Source organism: Xyrauchen texanus, chromosome 24 (assembly GCF_025860055.1).
Source record: "Xyrauchen texanus isolate HMW12.3.18 chromosome 24, RBS_HiC_50CHRs, whole genome shotgun sequence".
In the NCBI taxonomy this organism is placed as follows: domain Eukaryota; kingdom Metazoa; phylum Chordata; class Actinopteri; order Cypriniformes; family Catostomidae; genus Xyrauchen; species Xyrauchen texanus.
This window is the reverse complement of record NC_068299.1, coordinates 20,113,530-20,141,089: the sequence shown is the minus strand read 5'-3', so window position 1 is coordinate 20,141,089 and position 27,560 is coordinate 20,113,530. Positions and strand designations below refer to the sequence as shown.

The window sequence follows — 27,560 nt, the reverse complement described above, 5'->3', positions numbered from 1 at the left end:
TACAAGCAAACGGCATATTTCAAAACAGCAAAAACATCTGACAGCAACCATATAATAAATTGTGCTTCTCAGCCCCTGCATACAAGATGAGTCAACACATTTGGTCAATTTTCCTGGTATAGAAGTACATTTCAAAACAATTCTGCTAAAAGTTAATTTTGTCAAATTGTAGTCCACTTGCATATACGTAGATGGCCTCAAGGTCAATAGACATGGACTAAAAGCCAAAGACTTTAAATGTAATTTAATTAAGTTTTTCACCCAGGTTGCTTCAAGGGGACTGTCCTTGCAGTGAGTGTGACAACGTCATTCCAGATCAAACTGTTTTTTTATCAAGTTAAACTGTACCACTGTCACACTTGTTTTTTTTTTACACTTGGTTGGTTTGCTTGGTACAAACCTTGGTTTGTTTCCTTCCCCATTGGTCTCTGTTCATGTGAGTGCAGCCGCAGCTGTTTTCCATTGTAACTAGGTAACAACTTGATAAGACATCAACCTCACTGTGTTATTAAAGTATTAATCTCTTTGGATTTACCACCAAAACTTTACATGCACAGAATGAGACTTAAATTTGTTTTACATGGATGCATTGACTGTGCAATGATGTGAATAATGTTAGCGGTTATCTGCCGTGGGCCCACGGAGAGCACCAGAGTACAGAAAACAGCGTTCCCAACTTCACATCATCAAAACGAACCAAACCAGACAGTGCACCAAAAGTGCTAATGTGAAAGCACCCTTGGGCTTATAATGCTTCATTTGAAGGGTTGAGAAAAGTTACGGATATGTCCTGTAATTCAGTGTGGGATGTGTTCTGGAACTCTGGATGTGTGTTGATACTTTTTAGTGCATGTGGGATGATTGATGTTGATGTGGCTGAAGACTGCAGAGGCAGTGCGGAGGACTGGGCCTGCTTTTCCTGTTGCTCACCTCTGATAACTGTTCCACTCCCACTGGCGTAAGTACAGTGAGAATGTGACAATGACAAATTAGAGGAAAGAAAAAATCCATAGGGTATATCTTAAAGCAAAAAAAAAGAAATACAAATTCTGTCATGGTTCCCTCTGTTCCAAAGCTTTATCATTTACTTTTATGTGTAGCACAAATGGAGATGTTCAGCCGAATGATAGGGATGACAGCCTTCGTCACAACTGGCTTTAACTGCATCTTGTTACAATACAGTGAAAGTAAATGGACACCGAGGCTGTCAGGCCATAACATTCTGTTCCACTGAGGAAAGAAAGTCATACAGGTCTGAATCCAAATGAGGTTAAATGAATGGGGTGTTTTTCAATCTTTTTGTCATTTTGGGATGTTAATTGAACTTTCTTTGAAGTGAGTCAGAATCAAAAGTGCTGACTGCTGTCTGTACTGACCTACATGGAATAGGAGAGGTGGAGAGAGAGAAAAACAAAAACACACCCCAGCCCTCGGCACATGACATCTCTCTCAATGACAGCCTTATTAGCTCAATCTGAGGACGTTCTGATCACTTTCAAAGCCTGCTATTGTCTGCGTTTCATCACAGGAATGTAAGTTAGCACGTAAACAAGGTTGTGGGATTTAGATTGTGGCTGAAGCTTTTGCATGATGAATAACGAAAGAGGGTAAATATAGCATTGGTTAACGCACACATTTATAAGCAGGGCAACATAGTTTCAGACTGGCCCCGCTTTAGATGAGTCAACAATGCTTGTTTGCATGTAATCAACCAGAAGGGAACACAGATAGCATTATCAGATTTAAAATGTTAAACTATTGATAAATATTTTTTTATATTTAAAAAAGTATTCGTTCCTCCTTGTATCAATTCTAAAATCTATTGATAGTCTTGTCAACATATGATACATTTTAGTTTTGTGAATTTTAATAAATACTGTGTAAAATAACGGTTAATTTCAATTCAGCAATTTTGTGTACATTTCATTTGCATCATTGTACAGGATTTGTACTGTATATATCGTCTTGGTTACTGATGTAACCTCTGTTCCCTGATGGAGGGAATGAGACGTTGTGTCGATGTAGTGACACTAGGAGTTTGATCTTGAGAGCCCCAATCACCTTTGCTTAAAATAGAAAAGGCCAATGAGAATTGGCGAGTGGAATTTGCATGCCAATCTCCGCCCCGGACATACAGATATAAAAAGGAAATAGCAACGGGGATGTACACATATGGAAGGATACCACAAGAGGACCCTATCTACAGAGAGTGTAAGCAGCACAGTGGCCGAGGCAGAGAAAGCTTTGATGAGGGGAAACACAGGGTTCACATAAGGGGAAACCCAACAGTGGAAACTCATAAGGGATTTCCACGGGGGAATCACCACGCATGGAGCACTGAGCCAGAGCACACAGCCTCACCTGAAAATGGAGAATGCCACAAGTACTGGGCCTGGTGGCGTTACTCCTCTGCCAAGTTCGTCACTGTACAGAGCTTAAGACCCAACCAGCCACCCGGCCTACCTGCTGTTACCGCATAATACTTGGGTCGAAACTGGCTCTGTGTAAATTGTAAAATCTCGCAAAGGTATTGGGTGTAGCCCCACCCATAGCTCTGCATATGTCTGCTAGAGAGGCCCCCCCTTGCCAGTGCCTAGGAGGATGCAACACCTGTAGTTGAGTCCGCACGGTCTCCCAAGGGGCACGGCAGGTCCTGCGACTGGTATGCAAGAAAAATTGCATCCACAACCCAATGGGCCAGCCTCTGCTTGGAGACAGCTTTCCCCTCCTGCTGCAATCCAAAAAAGACAGAGCTGCACAGAGCATCTAAAGCTCTGCATAAGGTCCAGATAGATGCGCAGGGCATGAACTGGACACAGCAACGACAAGGCCGTGACTTCCTCCTCTGAAGGGAGCGCTTGCAGGTTCACCACCTGGAAGGGAGAGGTGGGAACTTTGGGCACGTAACCGGGCCAGGGTCTCAAGATCATGTAAGAGCGAGCCGGAGAAAGAGCGTCTGCAGGTCCTACACCCTCTTGATGGAAGTGAGCGCCACCAGGAGGGCCATCTTCAGGGACAGAGTTCTGAGCTCGGCCTGCTCCAGGGGCTCTCTGTAGGGCAGGTAGGACCAAAGAGAGATTCCAAGGGGGGATCAGGCACGATCAAGGAGGATTCAACCTCCTCACGACTTTGAGGAACCTGTTGATGGATAGAGGGAATCCATACCGAGAAAAGAGATGCTCTGCACAGGGGAGAGCTTGCTCTTCTCCCAGTTGACCAGAAGCCCGAGTCAGTCGAGGTGCTGAAGCACAAGGTCCATGTGCACACATAACAGATCTCGCGAATGAGCTAAGATTAGCCAGTCGTCGATATAAATGAGAATGCATACACCCTGCTCCCTCAGCGGGGCCAGGGCAGCCTCTGCAACCTTCGTAAAGATGAAAGAGAGGATCTTGTACTGGTATGCTCATCCCTCAAAGGCAATCCGAAGAAAGGGTCTGTGTCGAGGAAGGATCAATATGTGAAAGTACGTGTCCTTCAGGTTGCTGACGGCGACGCTGCGATGGCAGCCGCAAACATTGGGCTGAAGTGGAACCTTCCACCCTGCCCTGAGCATTTGCAGCAAGATGATTCTTCCCGGAAGTGCTCAAGGAGCTAATGAAGTCGTGGAAGTCACCTTTTACTTGCTCGTACATGCTTCGTGGCTTTGCCAGCATCTGCAGGCAACCCAGACACTCAAGGTAGATTTCATGGTTATCTGGAGGGGACACATCCAGTAGCACAAATGTGTAAGGACATATTTAAAAAGACACTAAGCGTTTGCGCAAGCTCTTTTAGAGGAAATATACTCTTTTGAATATACTCTTAACCCCCGCAGACACAGGCTGCCGAAGCACCCAGGGGAAGCATCACACTCGAGCGTGTGAATGTGACCACTGATATGCAACGTAAAACATCCAGCAGCGTAGCAATAGGTAAGAGGACAAACATACAAGCATTTGGCTCTGAAGAAAAAATCTGAATGAGTGATGCACACAATCTCCTTTTATACCCGTATGTCCGGGGCATGCAAATTCCATTCGCCAATTCTCATAGGTCTTATCTATTTTAAGCAAAGGTGATTGGGGCTCTCAAGATCGAACCCCAAGTGTCACTACATAGACAAAACATAGAGTGAGTGACAGACATTGAACGGTATTACATTGTTCATCAGCCACCATGTTCGCAACGCATTAGTCATTAGAAAAACTCAATTTAGCTCAGACTATGGGGGTTGTCAAAAAATATCTCCACACTATATTGAGGCAATAAAAACATTTCAGGCTCCCTGACCATGAGACAGCCTTGTCAACATTGCAAACATGCAATGAAAACATTGAGTATGACAGTTCTGAAGTCACTAATGAGAGGCACTTCACTGCAGACAATATAACTACCCTATAAACGAGATAATCAATATACCACAACACACAGACATCTGTGTGTGAGTCTATCTGTGTGGCAGAGTTGAGTGTAAAGCCCTTCTGATATCCAAATTGACTGATGTGTGATGCATCAGAGCAGGCTGGTGTTAAACTTTTCCAAATCATCCTGGCAACAATTAGCTGATATACTACACTCAACCCCACAGTGACAGAAATACACTGGGCTCTGTGACAGCTATTGATCGGCCCTCAACACAATACCTTCTCTTCCATCCATCATCACTGTGCGTCTCTAAAGTGAACTAGGCGCCTCTGCCGCTGAACCTATTAAATGCGATGCCAGTCCGCATTCACTCTCACCCTCAAATCAGAGCTATGGAACTCCCCATCAAGCTCTCCAGTCTGAAAATGGCATCTGCAGACAATGTGAGGGGTATTCTGGGGAAAAGCCTTCTGAGCTCTCTGATTATAGTTGTTAGCTGAACTTCCCTGTTGTGTACCTCTCTGATTCCACAGCAATCCATACAAACCCACTATCATCCCTGAGATATAAAAACAGTCTAGGATGGACTATAAAGGTGAATCTCACAAAAAAGTCCCAAAAAACGATAACATTTAGATATGATATTTTGAATAAAGGCAATAATTGTTAGTTTTGCACTGAAAATTTAGCACATTCCCCCAAATATATACACTTTATACTGTATATATACCAGAGTTTCCGCTAGAAAAAAAGGTTTCGTTTTACGGACATTTTGATGATATGCCGGTCAAATATATCGCCTCTTAATTAGTCAAGTTGAGGAAAACTGGAGGCAGTCTATGTAACTTAAAAAATGACACAATCAGGCCGTATAGAATGCAACATATTATTATTAGCTTAACTTTCAAATAGACGAAAAAAAAAAACATGAACGTCCGATTGGCGTCAATCAACGCCAATTGTTTTTTTACTGTGGTTTCACACACATTCACTTTTTGAAACATTGAGGCACGGATGTACCTAATACAAATAAATAAAACATCTCCAGTTAACTAGCAGATCATTCATTTAGTCCGTTATTAAATAAGAGATCTAGCGCTAAAATCTGTTGTTTTTGAAATCAAGCTGAGCTCGTGTCCGCTGCTATCAGTTGCATGGACGACGCGCTGCGCGAGTTGCGCAATCTTCACTAGGACGCTGTTTCAATCTATCGCCGTTGTGGAGACTCTCTATTAATTCGGTGAAATCACAAAATAAAATGCACACAAACGTGTCCCTGCTTGATATAGACTGTAACCATGCACTGATGAACATAGGCTATTCAGTTTTGATGATAGAGAAAAAAACTGCACGAATGCGCGGATTAGAAGCACTGATCTATCTATAATGAGATGTTCCTGATTCACCATCGCCTGGCCTCTGAAAAAAGCTTTTAAAGCTAGTCTGCCTGGGCCTGGCCATATTTGAAACGTCTCACTCAATCGTTCGTTGTTTAGGTCTAGGCCTATATTACAGCCGTTTTAGGCGTGCGCTTTATTTGAAATGCAGCATGCGATGTTGTTTCATAACTTTCAAACGATAGAGCCTGTTCCTTCATAACATAGCAAGAGATCGGTGTATTTTTGCTTTATACATTTTAGGCTTATTCTCAAATTCAGATTGTGTTAGGGGGACGGGATTATTAGGCAATTTTAATCGGACAATTTGACCGGAGAGATTTAATTTTGTCGGACATTTAATTTTTTTACCGGCCAATGTCCGGTAATTACCAGACAACGGAAACCCTGATATATATATACACACACACACACACACACACACACACACAAACATATACATATATATATATATATATACACACATATATATATATTAGAGCTGTCGATTTAACGTGTTAATTCAGTGCGATTAATTTTATTAAAAATAAAGTGTTAAATTAACACAATTAATCGCAATGCCTCTGGACCATAATAAAGAAGAGTCCTGAGAAATGCAAGCTTGTAGTACCACCTGTTTACTCAAGTATTAAACCATATTTATCTTGACACAGTGACCTAAACATTTTATGTTTATAACGCAATGCACCCGAGATGCTACACAATGTCTGACGCAGGTGTAGATTGACAGGTCCTTAAACAAGCCCTCATAATAAATCTCGACCTGATTGACAAATTCACTTCCAAAAAGGATTGCTGTGAACTGTGTGCCAATGATTATCTTATGTTCAATAATATGTTAGAAAACAATACGTCTTATCAATGATTAAATGTTCTGGCACAAGAATGTAATGCATTTTAATTATCTGAATATTTTTTATTTTATATATATATATATATATATATATATATATATATATATATATATATATATATATATTTATAATTTTTAATATTTAAAGAAAACTGTATAATTTTTTAATCATTATATATTTAATTATTGTTATATGAGGGGCTAAGCAAATATTTGTATATGCGATTAATTAATTGGGACACCGTGTAATTAATTCGATTACAAATTGTTATCGATTATATATATATATAACACACACACACACACACACACACACACACACACACATACACTGATCAGCCACAACATTAAAATCACCTGCCTAATATTGTGTAGGTCCCCCTTGTGCTGCCAAAATAGTGCCAAACCACATCTCAGAATAGCATTCGGAGATTCTATTCTTCTCACCACAATTGTACAGAGGGTTTATATGGGTTACCGTATACTTTCAGTTCAAACAGTCTGGCCACTCTCTGATGACCTCTCTTATCAACAAGGCGTTTGGTCCATAGAACTGCCACTCACTGAATGTTTTTTGTTTTTGGCACCATTCGGAGTAAATTCTAGAGACTGTGTGACAATCCAAGGAGATCAGCAGTTACAGAAATACTCAAACCAGCAATCCTTCAAGTGATCATCTAATCAGCCAATCGTGTGGCAGCAGTGCAGTGCATAAAACCATACAGATATGGGTCAGCAGCTTCAGTTAATGTTCACATCAACCATCAGAATGGGAAAAAAGTGATCTCCGTGATTTGGAGCATGGCATGATTGTTGGTGCCAGATGGTCTAGTTTGAGTATTTCTTTAACAGCTGATCTCCTGGGATTTTCATGCATTCTCTAGAATTTACTCTGAATAGTGCCAAAAGCAAAAAACATCCAGTGAGCAGCAATTCTGTGAATGGAAATGCCTGGTTTATGAGAGAGGTCAACAGAGAATGGCCTGACTGGTTTGAACTGACAAAGTCTATGGTAACTCAGATAACCTCTCTGTACAATTGTGGTGAGAAGAATATCATCTCACGATGCTATTCTGAGATTCAGGTTGGTACTGTTTTGGCTGCTCAAGGGGGACCTACACAATATAAGGCAGGTGGTTTTAATGTTGTGGCTAATCGATGTATATACACTCACCTAAAGGATTATTAGGAACACCATACTAATACTGTGTTTGACCCCCTTTCGCCTTCAGAACTGCCTTAATTCTACGTGGCATTGATTCAACAAGGTGCTGAAAGCATTCTTTAGAAATGTTGGCCCATATTGATAGGATAGCATCTTGCAGTTGATGGAGATTTGTGGGATGCACATCCAGGGCACGAAGCTCCCGTTCCACCACATCCCAAAGATGCTCTATTGGGTTGAGATCTGGTGACTGTGGTGGCCATTTTAGTACAGTGAACTCATTGTCATGTTCAAGAAACCAATTTGAAATGATTCGAGCTTTGTGACATGGTGCATTATCCTGCTGGAAGTAGCCATCAGGGGATGGGTACATGGTGGCCATAAAGGGAAGGACATGGTCAGAAACAATGCTCAGGTAGGCCGTGGCATTTAAACGATGCCCAATTGGCACTAAGGGGCCTAAAGTGTGCCAAGAAAACATCCCCCACACCATTACACCAACACCACCAGCCTGCACAGTGGTAACAAGGCATGACGGATCAATGTTCTCATTCTGTTTATGCCAAATTCTGACTCTACCATCTGAATGTCTCAACAGAAATCGAGACTCATCAGACCAGGCAACATTTTTCCAGTCTTCAACTGTCCAATTTTGGTGAGCTCTTGCAAATTGTAGCCTCTTTTTCCTATTTGTAGTGGAGATGAGTGGTACCCGGTGGGGTCTTCTGCTGTTGTAGCCCATTCGCCTCAAGGTTGTGCATGTTGTGGCTTCACAAATGCTTTGCTGCATACCTCGGTTGTAACGTGTGGTTATTTCAGGCAAAGTTGCTCTTCTATCAGCTTGAATCATTCGGCCCATTCTCCTCTGATCACTAGCATCAACAAGGCATTTTCGCCCACAGGACTGCCGCATACTGGATGTTTTTCCCTTTTCACACCATTCTTTGTAAACCCTAGAAATGGTTGTGCGTGAAAATCCCAGTAACTGAGCAGATTGTGAAATACTTAGACCGGCCCATCTGGCACCAACAACCATGCCACGCTCAAAATTGCTTAAATCACCTTTCTTTCCCATTCTGACATTCAGTTTGGAGTTCAGGAGATTGTCTTGACCAGGACCACACCCCTAAATGCATTGAAGCAACTGCCATGTGATTGGTTGATTAGATAATTGCATTAATGAGAAATTGAACAGGTGTTCCTAATAATCCTTTAGGTGAGTGTATATATATATATATATATATATATATATATATATATACACACACACATATATGTATATGTGTGTATATATATATTATATATATATATATGTAGTGTGTGTGTGTGTGTGTGTGTGTATATATATATATATATATATATATATATACACACACACACATACACACAGGCGGCCAAAAGTTTGGAATAATGTACAGATTTTGCTCTTATGGAAAGAAATTGGTACTTTTATTCACCAAAGTGACATCCAACTGATCACAATTTATAGTCAGGACATTCATAATGTGAAAAATTACCATTACAATTTGAATTAAATGTTCAGAACTTCTTAAACTACTTCAAACAGTTTGCATCAAAATCCTCCACATGCAGAAATGACAGCTTTGCAGATCCTTGGAATTCTACTTTTTTGTCTAGTTTGTCCAGATACTCAGGTGACATTTCACCGCATGCTTCCTGTAGCACTTGCTATAGATGTGGCTGTCTTGTCAGGCACTTCTCAAGACAGCCACATCTATAGCAAGTCAATTCAATGAAGCTGTCTACAATGGGTACGTGAGCGTCAGAACTGGACCATGGAACAATGAAAGTTGGCGTGGTGTGATGAATCAAGTTTTTTTTTTTTTTACATCATGTGGATGGCCGGGTGCGTGTGCGTCGTTTACCTGGGGAAGAGATGGTAACACGATGCACCATGGGAAGAAGGCAGGCCGGCAGAGGCAGTGTGATGCTCTGGGCAATGTTTTGCTGGGAAACCTTGGGTCCTGGCATACTTTGACACGTACTACCTACCTAAAGATTGTTGCAGCCCACATACACCCATTCATGGCAATGGTATTCCCTGATGGCAGTGACCTCTTTCAGCAGGATAATGTGCCCTGCCACACTGCAAAAATTGATTAAGCATCTATGGGATTTGCTGGACCAAAAAGTCTGATCCATGAAGGACCCACCTCGCAACTTACAGGACTTAAAAGATCTGCTCCTAACATCTAGATACAGGACACCTTCAGAGGTCTTGTAGAGTCCATGCCTCGACAAGTCAGCTGTTTTGACAGCACGAGGGGGACTTACATGATATTAGGCAGGTGGTTTTAATGTTGTGGCTGATCGTTGTATATACATTTCTTATATTTAGATGGAAGAAATTATATTAACAACAAAAAATTTAATTCCAACACAAATATTACTAAAAATATAACTGTACTGAGTCACCATATTCTTAAACCTTCACTTTTACATGCTACTTCAAAGAGCTTTAAAGAATACCATGGTGTTTGTCCAAAATACATGGTACAACCATGTTACATTTATGGTAGTAAATCTTGCTCCTTTAGAGCAAATCGCTATTGGTAACTTTCTTAACTGTCTCTCCTCACAGTTATGTCATGCATTCCATGGGGGGTCATTAGCAGACAGACATGCTTTATTTAGTGTATGATTGAGTGTGATGTGATGTTTTGTGGACTAGAGTATGCTGAGTGTGGTGTGTGGTGTAGTGGTCTAAGCACATAACTGGTAATCCGGTAATCAGAAGGACACTAGTTTGAGCCCCACAGTCACCACCATTGTGTCCTTGAGTAAGGCACTTAACTCCAGGTTGCTCCGGGAGGGGGATTGTCCCTGTAATAAGTGCACTGTAAGTCGCTTTGGATAAAAGCGTCTGCCAAATGCATAAATGTAAATGTAAATGTATGCAATGAACCCCCATAACAGCATCCAGCTCTTGAGAATTTATTTTATTATCTCACCTTGTATCCTTACTCTTATTCTCTCTAGCTCTCTGTCCCTCTTTTCTTATGCTCTAAACTCAGACAGCTGCTTCTAAAATTTATCAAAAAAAGTTTTTGCTAACCATGTAAACCATCAGCAAATATCTAAAAGACTTCTAAGCATATCAGAAGGGGAATGACACGGCTCAAAGCTCTGGAAATGTGCATGTATGATTGTCAACAAGAACTTTGGAACTTGACATCTGTCTCTCAATATATGTGTGTGTGCAGCTGTCTGAATCATCTGGGAGATGAGGGCCCAATGTCAGGCATATTCCTCATTGCCTTGGGCTTCCTTCATGAACTGTCCATCACCTATCAGCGGGGGAGGACACACACTCGAGCGCAAGAAAACTTCACTACTATAGTACGCACGCACGCACGCACGCACGCACGCGCGCGCTCCACATGCATGCACAAAGAAAGCACAGTGGTTACTGTCAATGGATGAGTGTGGATGCAGAGCACCAGACAGTCATAATTAGGCCCAGACTAAATCTGCTGACTTTTTCCACATTTTCTGTGCTGATTTTGGCAGAACAGATGGTAAAATGTTAAACGGAGCTGAGAGCACTACACTCTTAAAGGGATAGTTCACCCAAACATACAAATTCTGTTATAACTTACTCATGTCACTATAAAACCCATATGACTATTTATTCCTTGGATCACAAAACGCAAAGTTCTGAAGAATGCGATAGTTGCTCTTTTCCAAATTTTAGGTTAGTTTCTAATTCAATCATATTGCTTTGGACTTGGAATACAGTTTACAAGCTGTATGAGCAACTTTTATGACACTTTCATTGCCTATTTTCAAGCTTGAACAATTCAGTTCCAAATCAGCTTAATTGCATGGAAAAGAGCAACCAGCACAGCCTTCAGAATTTACCATAAGTCATAAGGTTTTGGAACAACATGAGGGTGAATAAATGACAAAAGAATTCTCATTTTTGTGTGAAGTATTCTTTTAAATAGTAGCTTATGACATGATCAAACTAGTCAATATATTGAATTAACAAACAAAGAAAATGATGGGTGGTGTGTATAAGTTTGTGAATGACGAGCATTCCAATTCTACGGAAATCTTTCTGCTGTGTTCTCTGAATGCAGATTCCATGAGAGCTTTAATTTAAGAATCATTAACACACACACACACACACAGGCAAACAAGGATACTTCTAAAGTTTGTGTGTATCATCTTCATCTTTGTTCTGGTGCATGTCAAAAGCCTCCAATTTCCTTTTATGTCTTGATGCTATTGAGACATGAATAACATTATTCAAGGCAGTGCAAGCACATGGGCCTTTGGGTTGAACTTCACAATGAGAAAACTCTTCCAAGTTCTTGTCTCTCTCCTCCCTCATAAGCAGCCGTGGAGAGATTTCAATCATTTCGCAACCTCCCAGCAATCATGGCTTTAACTCCCCTGTTATTTAAAACAATCTGAGCTCTGAGCGCAAGTTAATCACTGCTTATACAACATCAGTCAGGGTTATTCATTCTGTTCCAATTAATCATGCATTTATCTACATTGTCTGAGCTTTCTGCTCAAATTCATCTGTAATGACACAGACAATTCACATTGTTGAATTTTATCATGTATGTGGCAAATGGAGGGCAAATTGTTTGAGATTACGCACGTGTTTGCATACATGCAAGTGTGTGCGGCATTTTCCGCAAGCATAAATTCAGTGCCATCTGGTTTGGGCTCTAACTGCATGGCTCTCTCACTTAATTAACTGGAGGCCATTACATTTCCGGAAATGTTTCACTTTCTCTGGTTCATGTCATGCAGGCAGGCGAGAGGGGAGCAGGGAAGGACTCAATTAGACCAACGCCACTCCCTGGGTATTACACACTTCATGTGTGTCAGTTAAGGGGGCGTGAGGCTGGTGCAGGGCCCTGGACATATCTCGCTGCACCAACCCTGTCAGCGCAGATAAAGGCCTGCCTGTCTGCATTAGATCCTGCCCACACACTAGCATTCAGACAAGCTCCAGCTGCCAAAACACTTCATACCAGCCCACAGAGAGCTAGGCATACAGAGAGAATAAAATGCATTAATACCGCCCAACAAAGACTGCAGCTACTATCATATATACTATTTAATTAGTCTAAGAAAAATGGAAATTGTAGTTGTGTCAGTTTAAAAGCATTGTTACAGCTGCTCTATTAATAGTTTGGGTTGAGAAAATTGGATGACCAGTGGAGTTTTAACTTCCTCACAGTAGGTAGTGTTCTTTGCCTTTGATGGGAACATTGTAAACTCTGCTGTAGGTAGTACTGTATATCCCTGTTGGTGGCCAGAGCAAACCTCTGAGGGGCGTATTCACTAAACAGTCACACCACTTTTGTTTGCCACTATGTTTTTGTTGTAAATGAGATGTCTGGATGACACTGGTGGAGCGATGCGGAACAGTCCCAGTAAAGTATGCAAGGTCTACTGCATCCTCCACAACCTAGCACACAGAACCGGCCTCCAAGATGGGAAATTGTGCAATGCAAATATGGATTAGGACTAAATTGTTGCCTGTGTTTTTCCACTGTTAACTGATTTGCAACCAATAATTAAATGAATCCAGTGTTAAAAACAAACAAACAAACAAACAAACAAACAAACAAACAAACAGCACTATCAGCGGGCACAGTTCATTCTCAGTCAGTTCCCCCCTGACTGTCAGAAATTGCAGCAAAAGACAGTTGAAATGCTGAAAAAACATTCAGATGTAGAAATAATGCTTTTAACTTGTTAGGTCTTATTCTCAGCATATGCCAAACACCTATAACCCACACTGACTGTCTGTGACACCTCCCTACCGCACGCACAGAACAGAGCAGGACCTGAGACCACAATGAGTCAGAACGTTACCCCAGAGCCTGAGTCTCAAACGCTGAGGTCACAGGCTTCTTATGACCCAGTCTGCGGCTGTCTAAGCAGTGTTACTCTCACAATGAATACAGTCAGCACTGGGTGAAAAAACATTAGAAGTGGAAAGACACACAGGGCACAAACTTGAAAAATTATACTTCATTCAATTGTATTCATGTATTTGAAGTGATTACAACTGGCAAGAAAATTGTGCAGTCACACACAGAATTTCTCTGTGTGCATGCCATCATACAGCGCGGGTGCAAGTGCCGCAATATAGAGGTTTCTGTTCATATTTCAAGATTTCATAAGATGTTCATTTTAAGTTTAAGATGTTCAGAATATTTATTCCACTGAAAATGTTTGGTGGCCAAATTTTCATTGCATTGCTTGATAACATAGGAGGGACTTCACACTTTCACATAATACTAGTCATTGTGAGGATGCCCATATACGGCAACTCACCGTTTCGTTGCCGAAAAGAATATCCACATAGGGAATAACCTTCATCAGGGCCTCCTTGAAGAACTCGCAAATGAAGGGAGCCGACAGATTCAAGCAGAAGATCTTGTTGTTTTCAGAGGCGTGTTTGGCTACCTTCAGGATCGACTCCAAAGACACAGTCAGGAAAAACCCCTGTCAGAGAAACACACAGAATTGAAAGTCAAATATTACAGTTTATGAGACTAGAGCCTCTGAGATTGTGTTCAGATAAGTGGGAGTAAATATGACTTGGGTCCCCTCTTATGAAAGTCATGGGTTCATTTTCCATTTTAACATCTGGCAGGCAAAAATAGTAAGTCTCATCACTAAATACAAAAAAGCAATTTTAGATATAATTCATGACCGCAGCACACCGTGAGGGACAGGTTTCACACCGAAGTATATAATATCTATGATTAGGGATTTAAACAAACTCTTACTGAGTCAGCATTATTAATAATGATGTTAAGAAACCAGCTAAAGTAATTGTCAGCTTTCATGTCTTGTTTTGAGTTTTATCTCTAATTATAACAACTAATATTGTGCAACAATGTAATGTGGGATTTTGCAGCTTGTAGATACCAATAAATCTCATAATTTAAACTAGGAGCAGATGAAAAATGCAGCATGTTCCTCCTGCAAGAAGTAAACATGACTAAGCTTGATATAATGGAGAGTATGATGAGGCACAAACAGGATTAAGGTTTTAGGAGATAAGAATGAATGATGGCAAAGGGAGTCTATAATTACATTCAAACTTCCGTCAGAGAGCAGGGAGAGTTCACGGAGACAATCCAATACAACAAATAGCACCTTGGCCCACCTCCTCACACAGGAATGACAACAAGGTCATACAGTTCTCTGAGGATCACTTATACATATTATGCTGTGTACAAAAGTTTTAGGCACTTAAGATTTTTCACTAAAACATTTGTCTTAAGATGGCTATTTATATCTTCAACTTTAGTGTGTCAATAGGAAAGAAATATTTTAGAAAAGATTAGAATAGAAGAACAGGGCGCTCTGGAATTGCCCACAAAGAGCCCCCACTGAACATCATGTCAGTCTGGAATAACATGATGAGACAGAAGCAGTTGAGCAGTTGAATTCTCAAAGAAGCTTGGAAAATCCTATCTGCCAACAACCAAGAAAAACAGTGTCCAGGTGTACCTAGGAGAATTGGGGCTGTTTTGAAGGCAAAGGTGGTCACACCAAATATTGATTTAGCTTTTTATGTTTAATGGACTTTGTATGACGTTAATTGATAAATTAAAATTATTCATGCCATTATTTGTGAAGACATCCTCACTATACAACATTTTTCACAAGTGCCTAAAACATTTGCTTAAATGTAAAAGTTTTTTTTAATAACAAAACTATATGTCTATATATACACGTGTGTACATTATATATATAGGTTGCAGCGATATACCGGTTTCAAGGTATACCACAGTTTGAATATTGATGGTTACCATAACATGTACATTTGCTTATCAACGGTATTGAGAAAAAAATGCAACTGGACGGAGAATCTCACATGCTCGTGCGCATCTACTTTATTCCTTGTCTGTACATTATTATTTATTCCTTCTACAGTATGTTAACTGTTATTAATCATAGGACATTACTTTAAAAGCTTCCACAGCTGGTGTTTTTTTTCATTTAGTAGTTCATTTAACATGCTATCCTCCAAACACGGCAAGTTGATTTTGGTCTCATCTGACTACAACACTTTCACTCAGTTCTCCTCTGAATCATTCAGATGTTCATTGGCAAACTTCAGACGGGCCTGTACATGTGCTTTCTTGAGCAGGGGGACCTTGCGGGCGCTGAAGGATTTCAGTCCTTCACGGCGTAGTGTGTTACCAATTGTTTTCTTGGTGACTATGGTCCCAGCTGCCTTGATCATTGACAAGATCCTCCCATGTAGTTCTGGTCTGATTCCTCACCGTTCTCATGATCATTGCAACTCCACTTGGTGAGATCTTGCATGGACCCCCAGACCGATGGAGATTGACAGTTCTTTTGTGTTTCTTCCATTTGCAAATAATCTCACCAACTGTTGTCACCTTCTCACCAAGCTGCTTGGCGATGGTCTTGTAGCCCATTCCAGCCTTGTGTAGATCTACAATCTTGTCCCTGACATCCTTGGACAGCTCTTTGGTCTTGGCCATGGTGGAGAGTTTGGAATCTCTTTGATTGATCGCTTCTGTGAACAGGTGTCTTTTATACAGGTAACCAGCTGAGATTAGGAGCACTCCCTTTAAGAGTGTGCTCCTAATCTCAGCTCGTTACCTGTATAAAAGACACCTGGGAGCCAGAAATCTCTGATTGAGAGGGGGTTGGATACTTATTTCCCTCTTTAAAATGCAATTCAATTTATAACATTTTTGACATGTGTTTTTCTGGATTTTTGTTGTTGTTATTCTGTCTCTCACTGTTCAAATGAACCTACCATTAAAATTATAGACTGATCATTTCTTTGTCAGTGGGCAAACGTACAAAATCAGCAGGGGATCAAATACTTTTTCCCTCACTGTATATAATTAAAATTACATAATACATTCTAAAATAATTTAAATAATTTATATAATAACTATTAATTAAAAAAAATATTATAATCATTTTGAATAAAACTTAAATAATAGATCAATGAATGCAAGCTCGCAATGCCTAAAATAAAACTGTTTTAGGCAAATTATGAGTCCGTCTTTGATTTTGACAAAGGAGCAGTATGTAAGATTCAGAAACCCTTGTTATTAATGACACCTGTGACCGTTAAGGGAACAGCAGCCAGCTACCTGTTGCTCATGCTCACAATGGTGCACACTATCCATAGGGACGCGAGCGAGCATCGACCAAAACAATGACGTAACGTACAAAGAGACTGAATGTAATTCACCGGCATCATGCTAACAGATGAGGTAGCGTGATTCAAATTACACAGTTATGATTGTTTTACTAGAAACTTTGAGACTGTATATTATATTTGACTCTCCAGTGCTGGAAAAGGGCTAAAACAAAGTGTGGATATAGGTCTGACTATGCGAGACTGTAGTTTGAAGTAATCACTTTGCATGATAACATTGACTGCATTTATACAATAGCCTATGTCAGCGTTAGCTAGCCAGCTTTACCAATAGCTGTTAGCTAAATTAGGTGGATAAGGACAGTAACGGTGTATAAAACAGACTGTATATTAAAAATATGTTGACAATTCAGTATTGATGTGATTCACTCACAACTGTCATTGATATATCGATTCACTATTGTTTTATAATGACATAATGTATATATATATTCTGTATAGCCAAGTTACGTTACACCAATGAATGGGTCTTTTTGCATTATCTTGAACATTGTCTAGCATTCATTTAATGTGTTATTGTAGTTTACCTTGCTGAATAATTACAGATTAACATTGTTTATGACAGTTACTGTGAATCAGCATATCTGACTTTTAATAAAGAGAAGATCGTTGAAATGTTTTGAAAGTTACGAAGCAAGGTAGCTTGCAATTCGTCAGCGTTAGCTGTCAAGATCAAGTTAGCTAAAATTACACAGATCAATCCTTATGGTACTATATTTCACATGCTTTGCAGTTATGTAAGTTTACCTGTCCAATAAAAAGAATCTCAATTCAGGGTCGGTTTTGATCCCCATAACCGAATGAAGGTCCGTCCAGGAATCAAATTCCCTGCCGGTGTTCACTCTAGTTTTCGCTCATCAACATTCGCATTCCCACTGAGCCAGATGGGATTCGGTAGATAAGTGTTTTTTTTTGGCTTACATAAAGTTTGTGTAGGAGTTGGTGTTGTGCTGGGAGCCGGATGTTTGCTGGATTACATCTCTAAGATAACGTTACCAAGTGTTGCAGTTTGTTGTCGCTGTTGAATAGCGGAAGAGAAGCTATTATTGTCTGAGGCAAGGCTCTCAGGAGCACGCATAAACGTCACATCCTTTGAATTTTCCCGGCAAAATTGATCCGCTTCTGTCGCATTAAAATCAGTCTACAGTCTATAATAGGCAACCTAGGAATTCCGATATCGTTTCATATTACACCTTTAAGAAAACTTGAATTGCACAATATTGTGTAGTTTTGTAAAAAACATAAAATCATCTTGATATTTCTAAGACATTCTAAAACTTTCCCAAATGTATTATTCTCCCATAGAGGCTATCAGAATACATGGTGTGATTTTCCCCTCACTTGCATAGCATGTCCTAAGAGATTGAGAGAGCGCCATTTGAGCCCAGTGTGATGGCTGCTCTCCAGCCTTTGTTCCAAGAGGAAAAGAGGAAAAAAAAAAACAACATGCTTGCATCTGATGAAGCGGACAACAAAGGTCTTGTCTGAACTGTTCTTACTGAGAAACAAGAGAGGCTCCTCAGTTCTTTGTGTGAATGAATACAGAGCTGGTAAGGCAACACCTTTACATTTAAACCTGAAACTCTATGCTGGGCCTTTGCCTTCAATACAGTTCCTCTTGTACTGAGAGAATAATTCAGAGATACAGTGCAGGTGAGATTAAGGTGGATAGGAGGATACGGAGAGAGAGAAAATAGAAAATCGAGAATGAAACAGAGAGGGTGAGAAGGGTGCAGTAGAGGAATGGTGGCTTTTACTATAACTCGGAGCACTCCATTAAAACAGAACAGGCTTTTGTAGATGCGAGTGGAGAGTGTTAAGTGACCTTCATGTGTTTAGTGTGACTGTGTCAGCTATTACACAGTTCAAAAAAAGAATCTGTGAGGCTTGTTCTTTCACCAGTCATAGGCATACAGTACAGTGTTGCTATGTGGGTGTACATTACAAAATATCCATCCGCCACTGTCAGTAATAACAGATGTCCTCTTTTTTCCCCTCTATGAAAAACAGCACACAGATAAAACCTTATAAAAAACTGTCACTGAGAGTTATGGCTTCTGATACTTGAACATATCACTAATGGGGCACATTTTACCCACCCCAATTCAGCAAAAACTATACCACGCAAGTGATACTATGATGTATAAACACTTAAACATTTCAATAATATACTTTTCTTTCACATTGCGGTAATAAGTAAATAATAATAACAACCTTTTCTCATGCTGCGGTAATGAGAAATGGGGTAAAATGAACGGAACTGTCATGAAATTAAAATAAGTAAAATAGGACCAGGAATTTTTTTTCATGATACTTACCCAAATAAACTCTGCAGATACTTCAGATAAGATTTTTTAGATTTGACTTTAGATTCATTTTTGATTGTCTGTATTTACTTTTTTACACATTACTTAGATCAATCATTCAAACAATCAGTCTATCAGTCATACTAACAAAATGATCCCAGTGTATGAAGAAACCATGCGACATGAAGATGGTAAAAAATCAGGTAAAAGTATCAAAGTACCATGGTAAGACCATTTGATACCATTAGTGTATAAAGCGTTGCCACATTAAGTTTTTGTGATCAATCATTCGTTTAATCAACAAATCAAACCAATACACCAACCAATCAAATCAAACTATTTGCTCCATAAAGAGTGTAATTAATACAATTTCCTCAAGACCTCTTCAGATGTCTTGTTGTTATACACATCATATAAGATAGCCATACAGTTAGACAAGTCTTTGCAATGGCTTGACTCAGTGAAAACAAAAATGCCTTTGAAAACACATCTTGGTGGTTACACTGGCAAAACCTTAACAGCATCCAAGGTAGCTTTAGATGCTGTCTGTGCAGAGTTAATGGACCATCTGTGCCAACGTCTCTCAGCATTACCCCCGTCATTAGCACACCTCGCCTATGATGTGTGTGAGTGTCGTTTGGGAGAATCAGCTCTCTGCATTATTGGAACTTTAATGTAGATGTGTTTGAAGTTGAAGAGATGGCCAGAGGGAAGCACCTTTAATGGATGCACAGCTCTCTTTCCTCCCTGAACCTGACTCCACCAGCACTTTCTAAGGAAAAACTTTAGTGGAAGAGCAGAGTGCCACAACTGCCTCAGAACTCGACAATTCTTCCCACTTTAAAAAGTTTCGCAATTCTCTGGACATCCCTCTGCATAAAAAACACAAACTCAACATGAAAGGTCACCTGTCACTCAAAGCAGCCTTAATGCACAATGTATCATTTATGAATTACTGCTGTCTGTCACATGAAAATGCATGTGTATCTAGGCAAGTCTGCTCGCCGGCAGAAGACGTGGCCCTTGTGAACAGCAGACATCTGCTTCAGTTTATTAAAGCCCTTCAAAGGCCTGTCCTTAGCATTCTCTATTAAATCTGCATGGTAAGCAGACCTCTCAATCCCATGTGCTGAGAGAAAAGGAAGCCAAACGCAGGCCAGCGTGAACTTCTCTGTTCCAGGCCGAGCCCTTGAGATAAATCTTCACTCTTTCACATATCATACGCAGGTTTTATCTCTGTAAGAGTCCCTCGTGAAGGATCAATACATGGTCTGCTGGGAGCAGATTGCACTGTCCTGACATCTGGCTATCACAGCAGCCATCTTAAACGAGTAATACACTGCTGTCTCTCACTTCAGTGGATGGAGTAGGTGATTGTCAGCCAATGATAGAAGCATAGTGGGGTAGATTGGTGTTTCCAATTGATTTAATCAACCACAATAATCTAGTTTAGGTTTAGAAACCTTATTGACAAGTGTCATTTTTAATTATTCTTTTTTTAAATCATTTGATTTTCTCCCCCTTTTCACCCCAATTTGGCATGCCCAATTCCCAATGCAATCTAGGTCCTCATGGTGGCGTAGTGACGCGCCTCAATCCAGGTGGTGGAGGACGAATCTCAGTTGCCTCCGCATCTGAGTCCGTCAATCAGCGCATCTTATCAAGTGGCTTGCTGAGAGCATTACCGCGGAGACCTAGCGTCACCACACCCACGCAATTCTCTGCGGAATCCACGCACATCTTCCCACACATCCCACCGAGAGCGAGAACCACATTATAGAGACCATGAGGAGGTAAACCCAACATGAATCTTCCCACCATAGCAACCGGGCCAACTAGTTGCTTAGGAAGACTGACTGGAATCAATCAGCACGCCCTGGATTTAAACTTGCAACTCCAGGTGTGGTAGTCAGTTTCGTTTTCTTGCTGAGCTACCCAGGCCCCTTAATTATTCTTTTTAATAACAGTGACAATTATAAATTCAGCTCATAACCAAATAAAACAGGCAAGATGTCGATAAGTAATGATTACTGCAAAAAGTAGTTTGGCATGCAGATGTGAGGGACAGAGTACCATGTAAATGCCATGGAACATGCATATGGGAGTTATTTAGCACCAAGGAATCATAATAACCTGGTAATACCATGTGATAAAATCATTGTACTTTTTTGTCCAATCAATCAAATCAATAAAAATGAATCAAGTGAGATTAAAATTCATAAATTTCATAAAAGTATCTCTCTCACTCATGTGCCAATGCTTTTTCTTAGGTTGCCGACTCCTGATCTTGATACTACGACTTTATTTACTTACAAATAGGATTTGATAGAAATACTCAAGCACAAGACAGGTAATTTCCATTTGTATGCAAGCAAAAAATTTTGACCATCAAAACATTATGCCAGAAAATGTCAATAATGGCACCTTTCGGTTTTCTTTGGTTTATTTCAACATCCAATAACGAAAAAATGTAATTGGAGAAAAAAAAAAAAAAAAGTGCATATGAAATTGTCCAGGTTTAATTGGCATTTTAACATTCCGTTTTGTCCTAGAATTTGGTTATATTGGTGCATCACTTTATATTTGAGATTTATCAAGAGTGTCACAATTAAGGCAACAAAACAGAAGATTAATCCATTTTAACAGCAATAAGCTTCAGGATTTGGCATTCCAAAGGTATTAGACAACATGTTTGATGTTTGCTGCTCAACTTACAACATTAAAGTCATCACAGTACACATGACATCTGGTTCCTTTTTGCGTGTCTTAAGAAACATGTTCTATAGGGCCTTATCTAGGCTAATGGCAGTCAGCCTATGACATGAAAGCTCAACAGCTGCCAGCTTTTTAAAAATGTGCCATTCGTTTTCTTTTTCTTCCTGGGCCACATCAAACATGTCTTTATCTCAATGCAATGCCAAAAGGAAAGACCCATGCTTGATTATAAAAACATCTTATCATAATAAATTCATAGACAACCATAACAAACATAGGAAGACCATCAGAAAAACTGGTCCAGAGTATGATGGACTTAATCAGCACATTTATTTTATGTTAAGAGGCTTGTTTAAAATAAACACACACCTGATGGTATTGATCATGAAAATCTATCTCTGGAATCGTATGTCAAAACTGCTCCATGAAAAGATGTTGCTTATGACTAACCATGTTGCTGACGTAATGCAGTGGATCGACATGTTAAATAAGGGATTCTCAGCTGACAATATTTGAGCGTGAACAGGTGAGCGCAATGCAAGATATATTTCATGAATTAGAAGACTTAACCACCATCCTCCAAGGAGTGAGAGGGTTTTATATTAGTCTTTGTGGGTGGAAAAGGGGGAGGTTAGTTTTCTGGAGAGCTGACAGAAACTTTGACGATCAAAATGACTATGTAAAGAAATTAGACACTAGAAAAATATGTAATCAGCAATTTTGCAATAATGCTCATTAATAAATAATCACCACCTCAATTAACCTGACATGTATCTGAGGCACAGTGCGTGTCGTGATTATCGGATTGCCAGAGTGCACGCTGCTTGCAGACGGCCAGTCCATTAAAGAGAGCCATCCGTCCTCACACACTCTCTGCTGGCACTTCAGGTGGAGTGTGTTATTCTGCAGCTAAGGGGAGGCAGGCCCAGAGCACTCATTTGTAGCACCATAAGACAGGGCGAATTACACTCACCCAGTTTAAAAGCCAATAGGAAACAGAGTCCCAAACCTGACACATTAACCCTATTAGAAGGTTGCCCGTGATGGCCATCAGAGAGCTAAAGGAGTTTTACATAATTAGAGTGGCTGAATTCCTTAAAAACCCCAGAGATTTATGTTATTTGCTCAACTTTAAGTACTTGAGAGATGTTAGCTAATGTAAGTAAGAAGCGTCAATACATAAGGGATAATCTAGAGAAGTGTTTTTCAACTGGTGGGTCGCAGGTCTATTCAGACTGGGTCACGAACAGCAGGGATAGAACAATGCCTTGGCTCTCCCATTGGAAGATATTTTGGCAGCTGCCCAAGTGATAGTCTATTTAGGACTGCCGAGACAGATTTAATGATAATCTTGCAATCAGATAAAGGCTTCTCATCTGCGCTTACGCACAAGTGAAACGGAACCAGCTCACGATCATGATCTGCTCTTCTCTCTGGCGCACATGTGCAACAACCGGGCTTCCCTCGATATTGTGGAGCGCAGACCTCAAAACTGATGTGACCAAATTTCAATTCTAGTGAGGCTTTTTTAGTTTAAAGCATTACGGAGGAAGTCAAACCTCTCAAACAGAAGGAAGCAATGACATGCCAAACAGCACTGAGGAAAAAAGCAACACTGTGCTGTGTGTCAAATCTTTTTAATAAAATCATTACACATCACCATTACAAGATTTTTCAAGATTTTACAAGAGTAAAAGTAACTTATATTTTGACAAAATGTTATAGTTTCATATGAAATAATCTATTCATTTCATATCAACAGTGGCAGTTGAAGGGAGTTCAAGCTAGAATTTCTTTTTTCATAAATAATATAATTAGTGGTGCTTGCAAAGCATCACTATTGTAATCTCACATACTTATTATTAGTGGTGCTTGCAAAGCATCACTATTGTAATCTCACATACTTATTATTAGTGGTGCTTGCAAAGCATCACTATTGTAATCTCACATACTTATTATTAGTGGTGCTTGCAAAGCATCACTATTGTAATCTCACATACTTATTTTTATTTTTCTTTTTAGTGGTGCTTGCAAAGCATCACTATTGTAATCTCACATACTTATTTTTATTTTTCTTTTTTTTATTATTATTCTATCTCCGTACAAAACTTCGGCACCTAACTCGTCCCGCACCGTTTGGCGTAGACCCACGAATGAGGTGTCAAATCGAACGGCCTATTGAGGACACGTGTGCTATGACTTTTATAAGCGGATCGGGGTACGGTAATTGCCCCAGGGGCAAAAAAGCGGCCGAAAAATCCCATAGACTTAACATTGCGACAAACTTTGACGCGTCACAGCTCCGAGCGAGGATTTCGCAGAAACGTGTGATTTGCCATATTTGAAGAGGCTGGCAGGCTCTGTAAGAGCATACCTCAAAATGGGGTAAAAGTTGCACCCCTGGGGGCAGGAGCTGCCCAAAAATGCCCCAATTGACTTACAATGGTGTAGGACGGCCCATGAAATGAAATGGCATTGGGATTTGTATTCAACATAGCTCTGGATCACAGTGTCATAGAGACAATGGGGCGGGCTCATTTTACTCAGACGACCAATCAGTATCTCAGGATCATTTTGCATCTATCAAGCCACGCCCTAGCAACAATTTAGAGCACCTTAGCAACAAGTCCCATAGACTTCTAATGAAAGACATCAAAGGGATATCTCCGGATAGAAGTGTCATAGAAACACAAGGGTGGTCTCGTTTCACTCGGGGCAGCAAACAGCCAATCATGAATCACCTCAACACTTCCTAGCCCCTCCCTAGCAACCATTGTCGAGCACCTTAGCAACCAAAATCCATAGAGGATATCTTCCATTCTGAATGTCACAGAGGCATGGGAGTTGGTTTATATCATTCATACTGACAAGCAGCCTTTGGAGATTAATGATTGGCAGCTGCCAAGCCACTCCCTAGCAACTAAACAGAGTACCCTAGCAACCATTTAGCAGTAACTATATCTCTGCACCAGAAAATCAGAGAAACTTCTGGGTTGATTTATTTCAATCAGGATGGCAAGGAGACTTCATTAGTATCACTAAGGTAACTGCCTAGCAACCAGATGGGGTTACCCTAGCAACCGAGTAACAAATCACATATCTCTGCATCAGAAAAACGTAGAGACTTCCGGGTTGACTTATTTCAATCAGGATGGCAAGGACACTTGATTACTATCACTATGATTACTGCCTAGCAACCAGATGGGGTTACCCTAGCAACCGAGTAACAAATCACATATCTCTGCACCAGAAAATAGTACTGACTTCCGGGTTGATTTATTTCACTCAGGATGGCAAGGACACTTGATTACTATCACTATGGTAACTGCCTAGCAACCAGATGGGGTTACCCTAGCAACCGAGAAACAAATCACATATCTCGGCACCAGAAAAGAGTACAGACTTCCAGGTTGATTTATTTCAATCAGGATGGCAAGGAGACTTCATTAGTATCACTAAGGTAACTGCCTAGCAACCAGATGGGGTTACCCTAGCAACCGAGTAACAAATCACATATCTCTGCATCAGAAAAACGTAGAGACTTCCGGGTTGACTTATTTCAATCAGGATGGCAAGGACACTTCATTACTATCACTATGATTACTGCCTAGCAACCAGATGGGGTTACCCTAGCAACCGAGTAACAAATCACATATCTCTGCACCAGAAAATAGTACTGACTTCCGGGTTGATTTATTTCACTCAGGATGGCAAGGACACTTGATTACTATCACTATGGTAACTGCCTAGCAACCAGATGGGGTTACCCTAGCAACCGAGAAACAAATCACATATCTCTGCACCAGAAAAGACTACAGACTTCCAGGTTGATTTATTTCAACCAGGATGGCAAGGACACTTCATTACTATCAATATGGTAACTGCCTAGCAACCACATGGGGTTACCCTAGCAACCGAGTAACAAATCACATATCTCTGCATCAGAAAAGCGTAGATACTTCTGGGTTGACTTATTTCAATCAGGATGGCAAGGACACTTGATTACTATCACTATGGTAACTGCCTAGCAACCAGATGGGGTTACCCTAGCAACCGAGTAACAAATCACATATCTCTGCACCAGAAAACAGTACTGACTTCCGGGTTGATTTATTTCACTCAGGATCGCAAGGACACTTGATTACTATCACTATGGTAACTGCCTAGCAACCAGATGGGGTTACCCTAGCAACCGAGAAACAAATCACATATCTCGGCACCAGAAAAGAGTACAGACTTCCGGGTTGATTTATTTCAACCAGGATGGCAAGGACACTTCATTAGTATCAATATGGTAACTGCCTAGCAACCAGATGGGGTTACCCTAGCAACCGAGTAACAAATCACATATCTCTGCACCAGAAAACAGTAGTGACTTCCGGGTTGACTTATTTCACTCAGGATGGCAAGGAGACTTCATTAGTATCACTATGGTAACTGCCTAGCAACCATATGGGGTTACCCTAGCAACCGAGTAACAAATCACATATCTCTGCATCACAAAAACGTAGAGACTTCCGGGTTGACTTATTTCAATCAGGTTGGCAAGGAGACTTCATTAGTATCACTATGGTAACTGCCTAGCAACCAGATGGGGTTACCCTAGCAACCGACTAGCAAATCACATATCTCTTAATCACAATAACGTAGAGAGTTCCGGGTTGACTTATTTCAATCAGGATGGCAAGAAGACTTCATAAGTATCACTATGGTAACTGCCTAGCAACCAGATGGGGTTACCCTAGCAACCGACTAACAAATAACATATCTCTGCATCACAAAAACGTAGAGACTTCCGGGTTGACTTATTTCACTCAGGATGGAAAGGAGCCATGTATTGTATTACCTTGGTAACTGCATAGCAACCACATGGGCTTACCCTAGCAACCGAGTAACAAATCACATATTTCTGCACCACAAAATCATACAGACTTCTGGGTTGATTTATTCATGACCATAATTTTTGCTCTTTTCAAGTTACAACATGCTGTTTGACGAGTTTTGCCACGGCAAGCACCACTCACATTTTCTTCAGGAAATGTCCCCATCTAGTTTTTATTATTATTCTATCTCCGTACAAAACTTCGGCACCTAACTCGTCCCGCACCGTTTGGCGTAGACCCACGAATGAGGTGTCAAATCGAACGGCCTATTGAGGACACGTGTGCTATGACTTTTATAAGCGATCGGGGGTACGGTAATTGCCCCAGGGGCAAAAAAGCGGCCGAAAAATCCCATAGACTTAACATTGCGACAAACTTTGACGCGTCACAGCTCCGAGCGAGGATTTCGCAGAAACGTGTGATTTGCCATATTTGAAGAGGCTGGCAGGCTCTGTAAGAGCATACCTCAAAATGGGGTAAAAGTTGCACCCCTGGGGGCAGGAGCTGCCCAAAAATGCCCCAATTGACTTACAATGGTGTAGGACGGCCCATGAAATGAAATGGCATTGGGATTTGTATTCAACATAGCTCTGGATCACAGTGTCATAGAGACAATGGGGCGGGCTCATTTTACTCAGACGACCAATCAGTATCTCAGGATCATTTTGCATCTATCAAGC

At 40.6% G+C, this 27,560-nt stretch overlaps 1 protein-coding gene across 2 annotated transcripts in view; it reads right to left on the bottom strand.

Moving 5' to 3' along the window:
* The window catches only part of LOC127618260 (adenosine kinase-like), a 272,393-nt gene that overhangs the window by 63,165 nt on the left and 181,668 nt on the right, over window positions 1–27,560 (bottom strand). For both annotated transcript variants that reach the window (XM_052090626.1, XM_052090627.1), the window contains exon 7: window positions 14,090–14,260. In XM_052090626.1, the coding sequence (XP_051946586.1) occupies window positions 14,090–14,260 (171 nt within the window). The remainder of the gene's footprint in view (window positions 1–14,089; window positions 14,261–27,560) is intronic.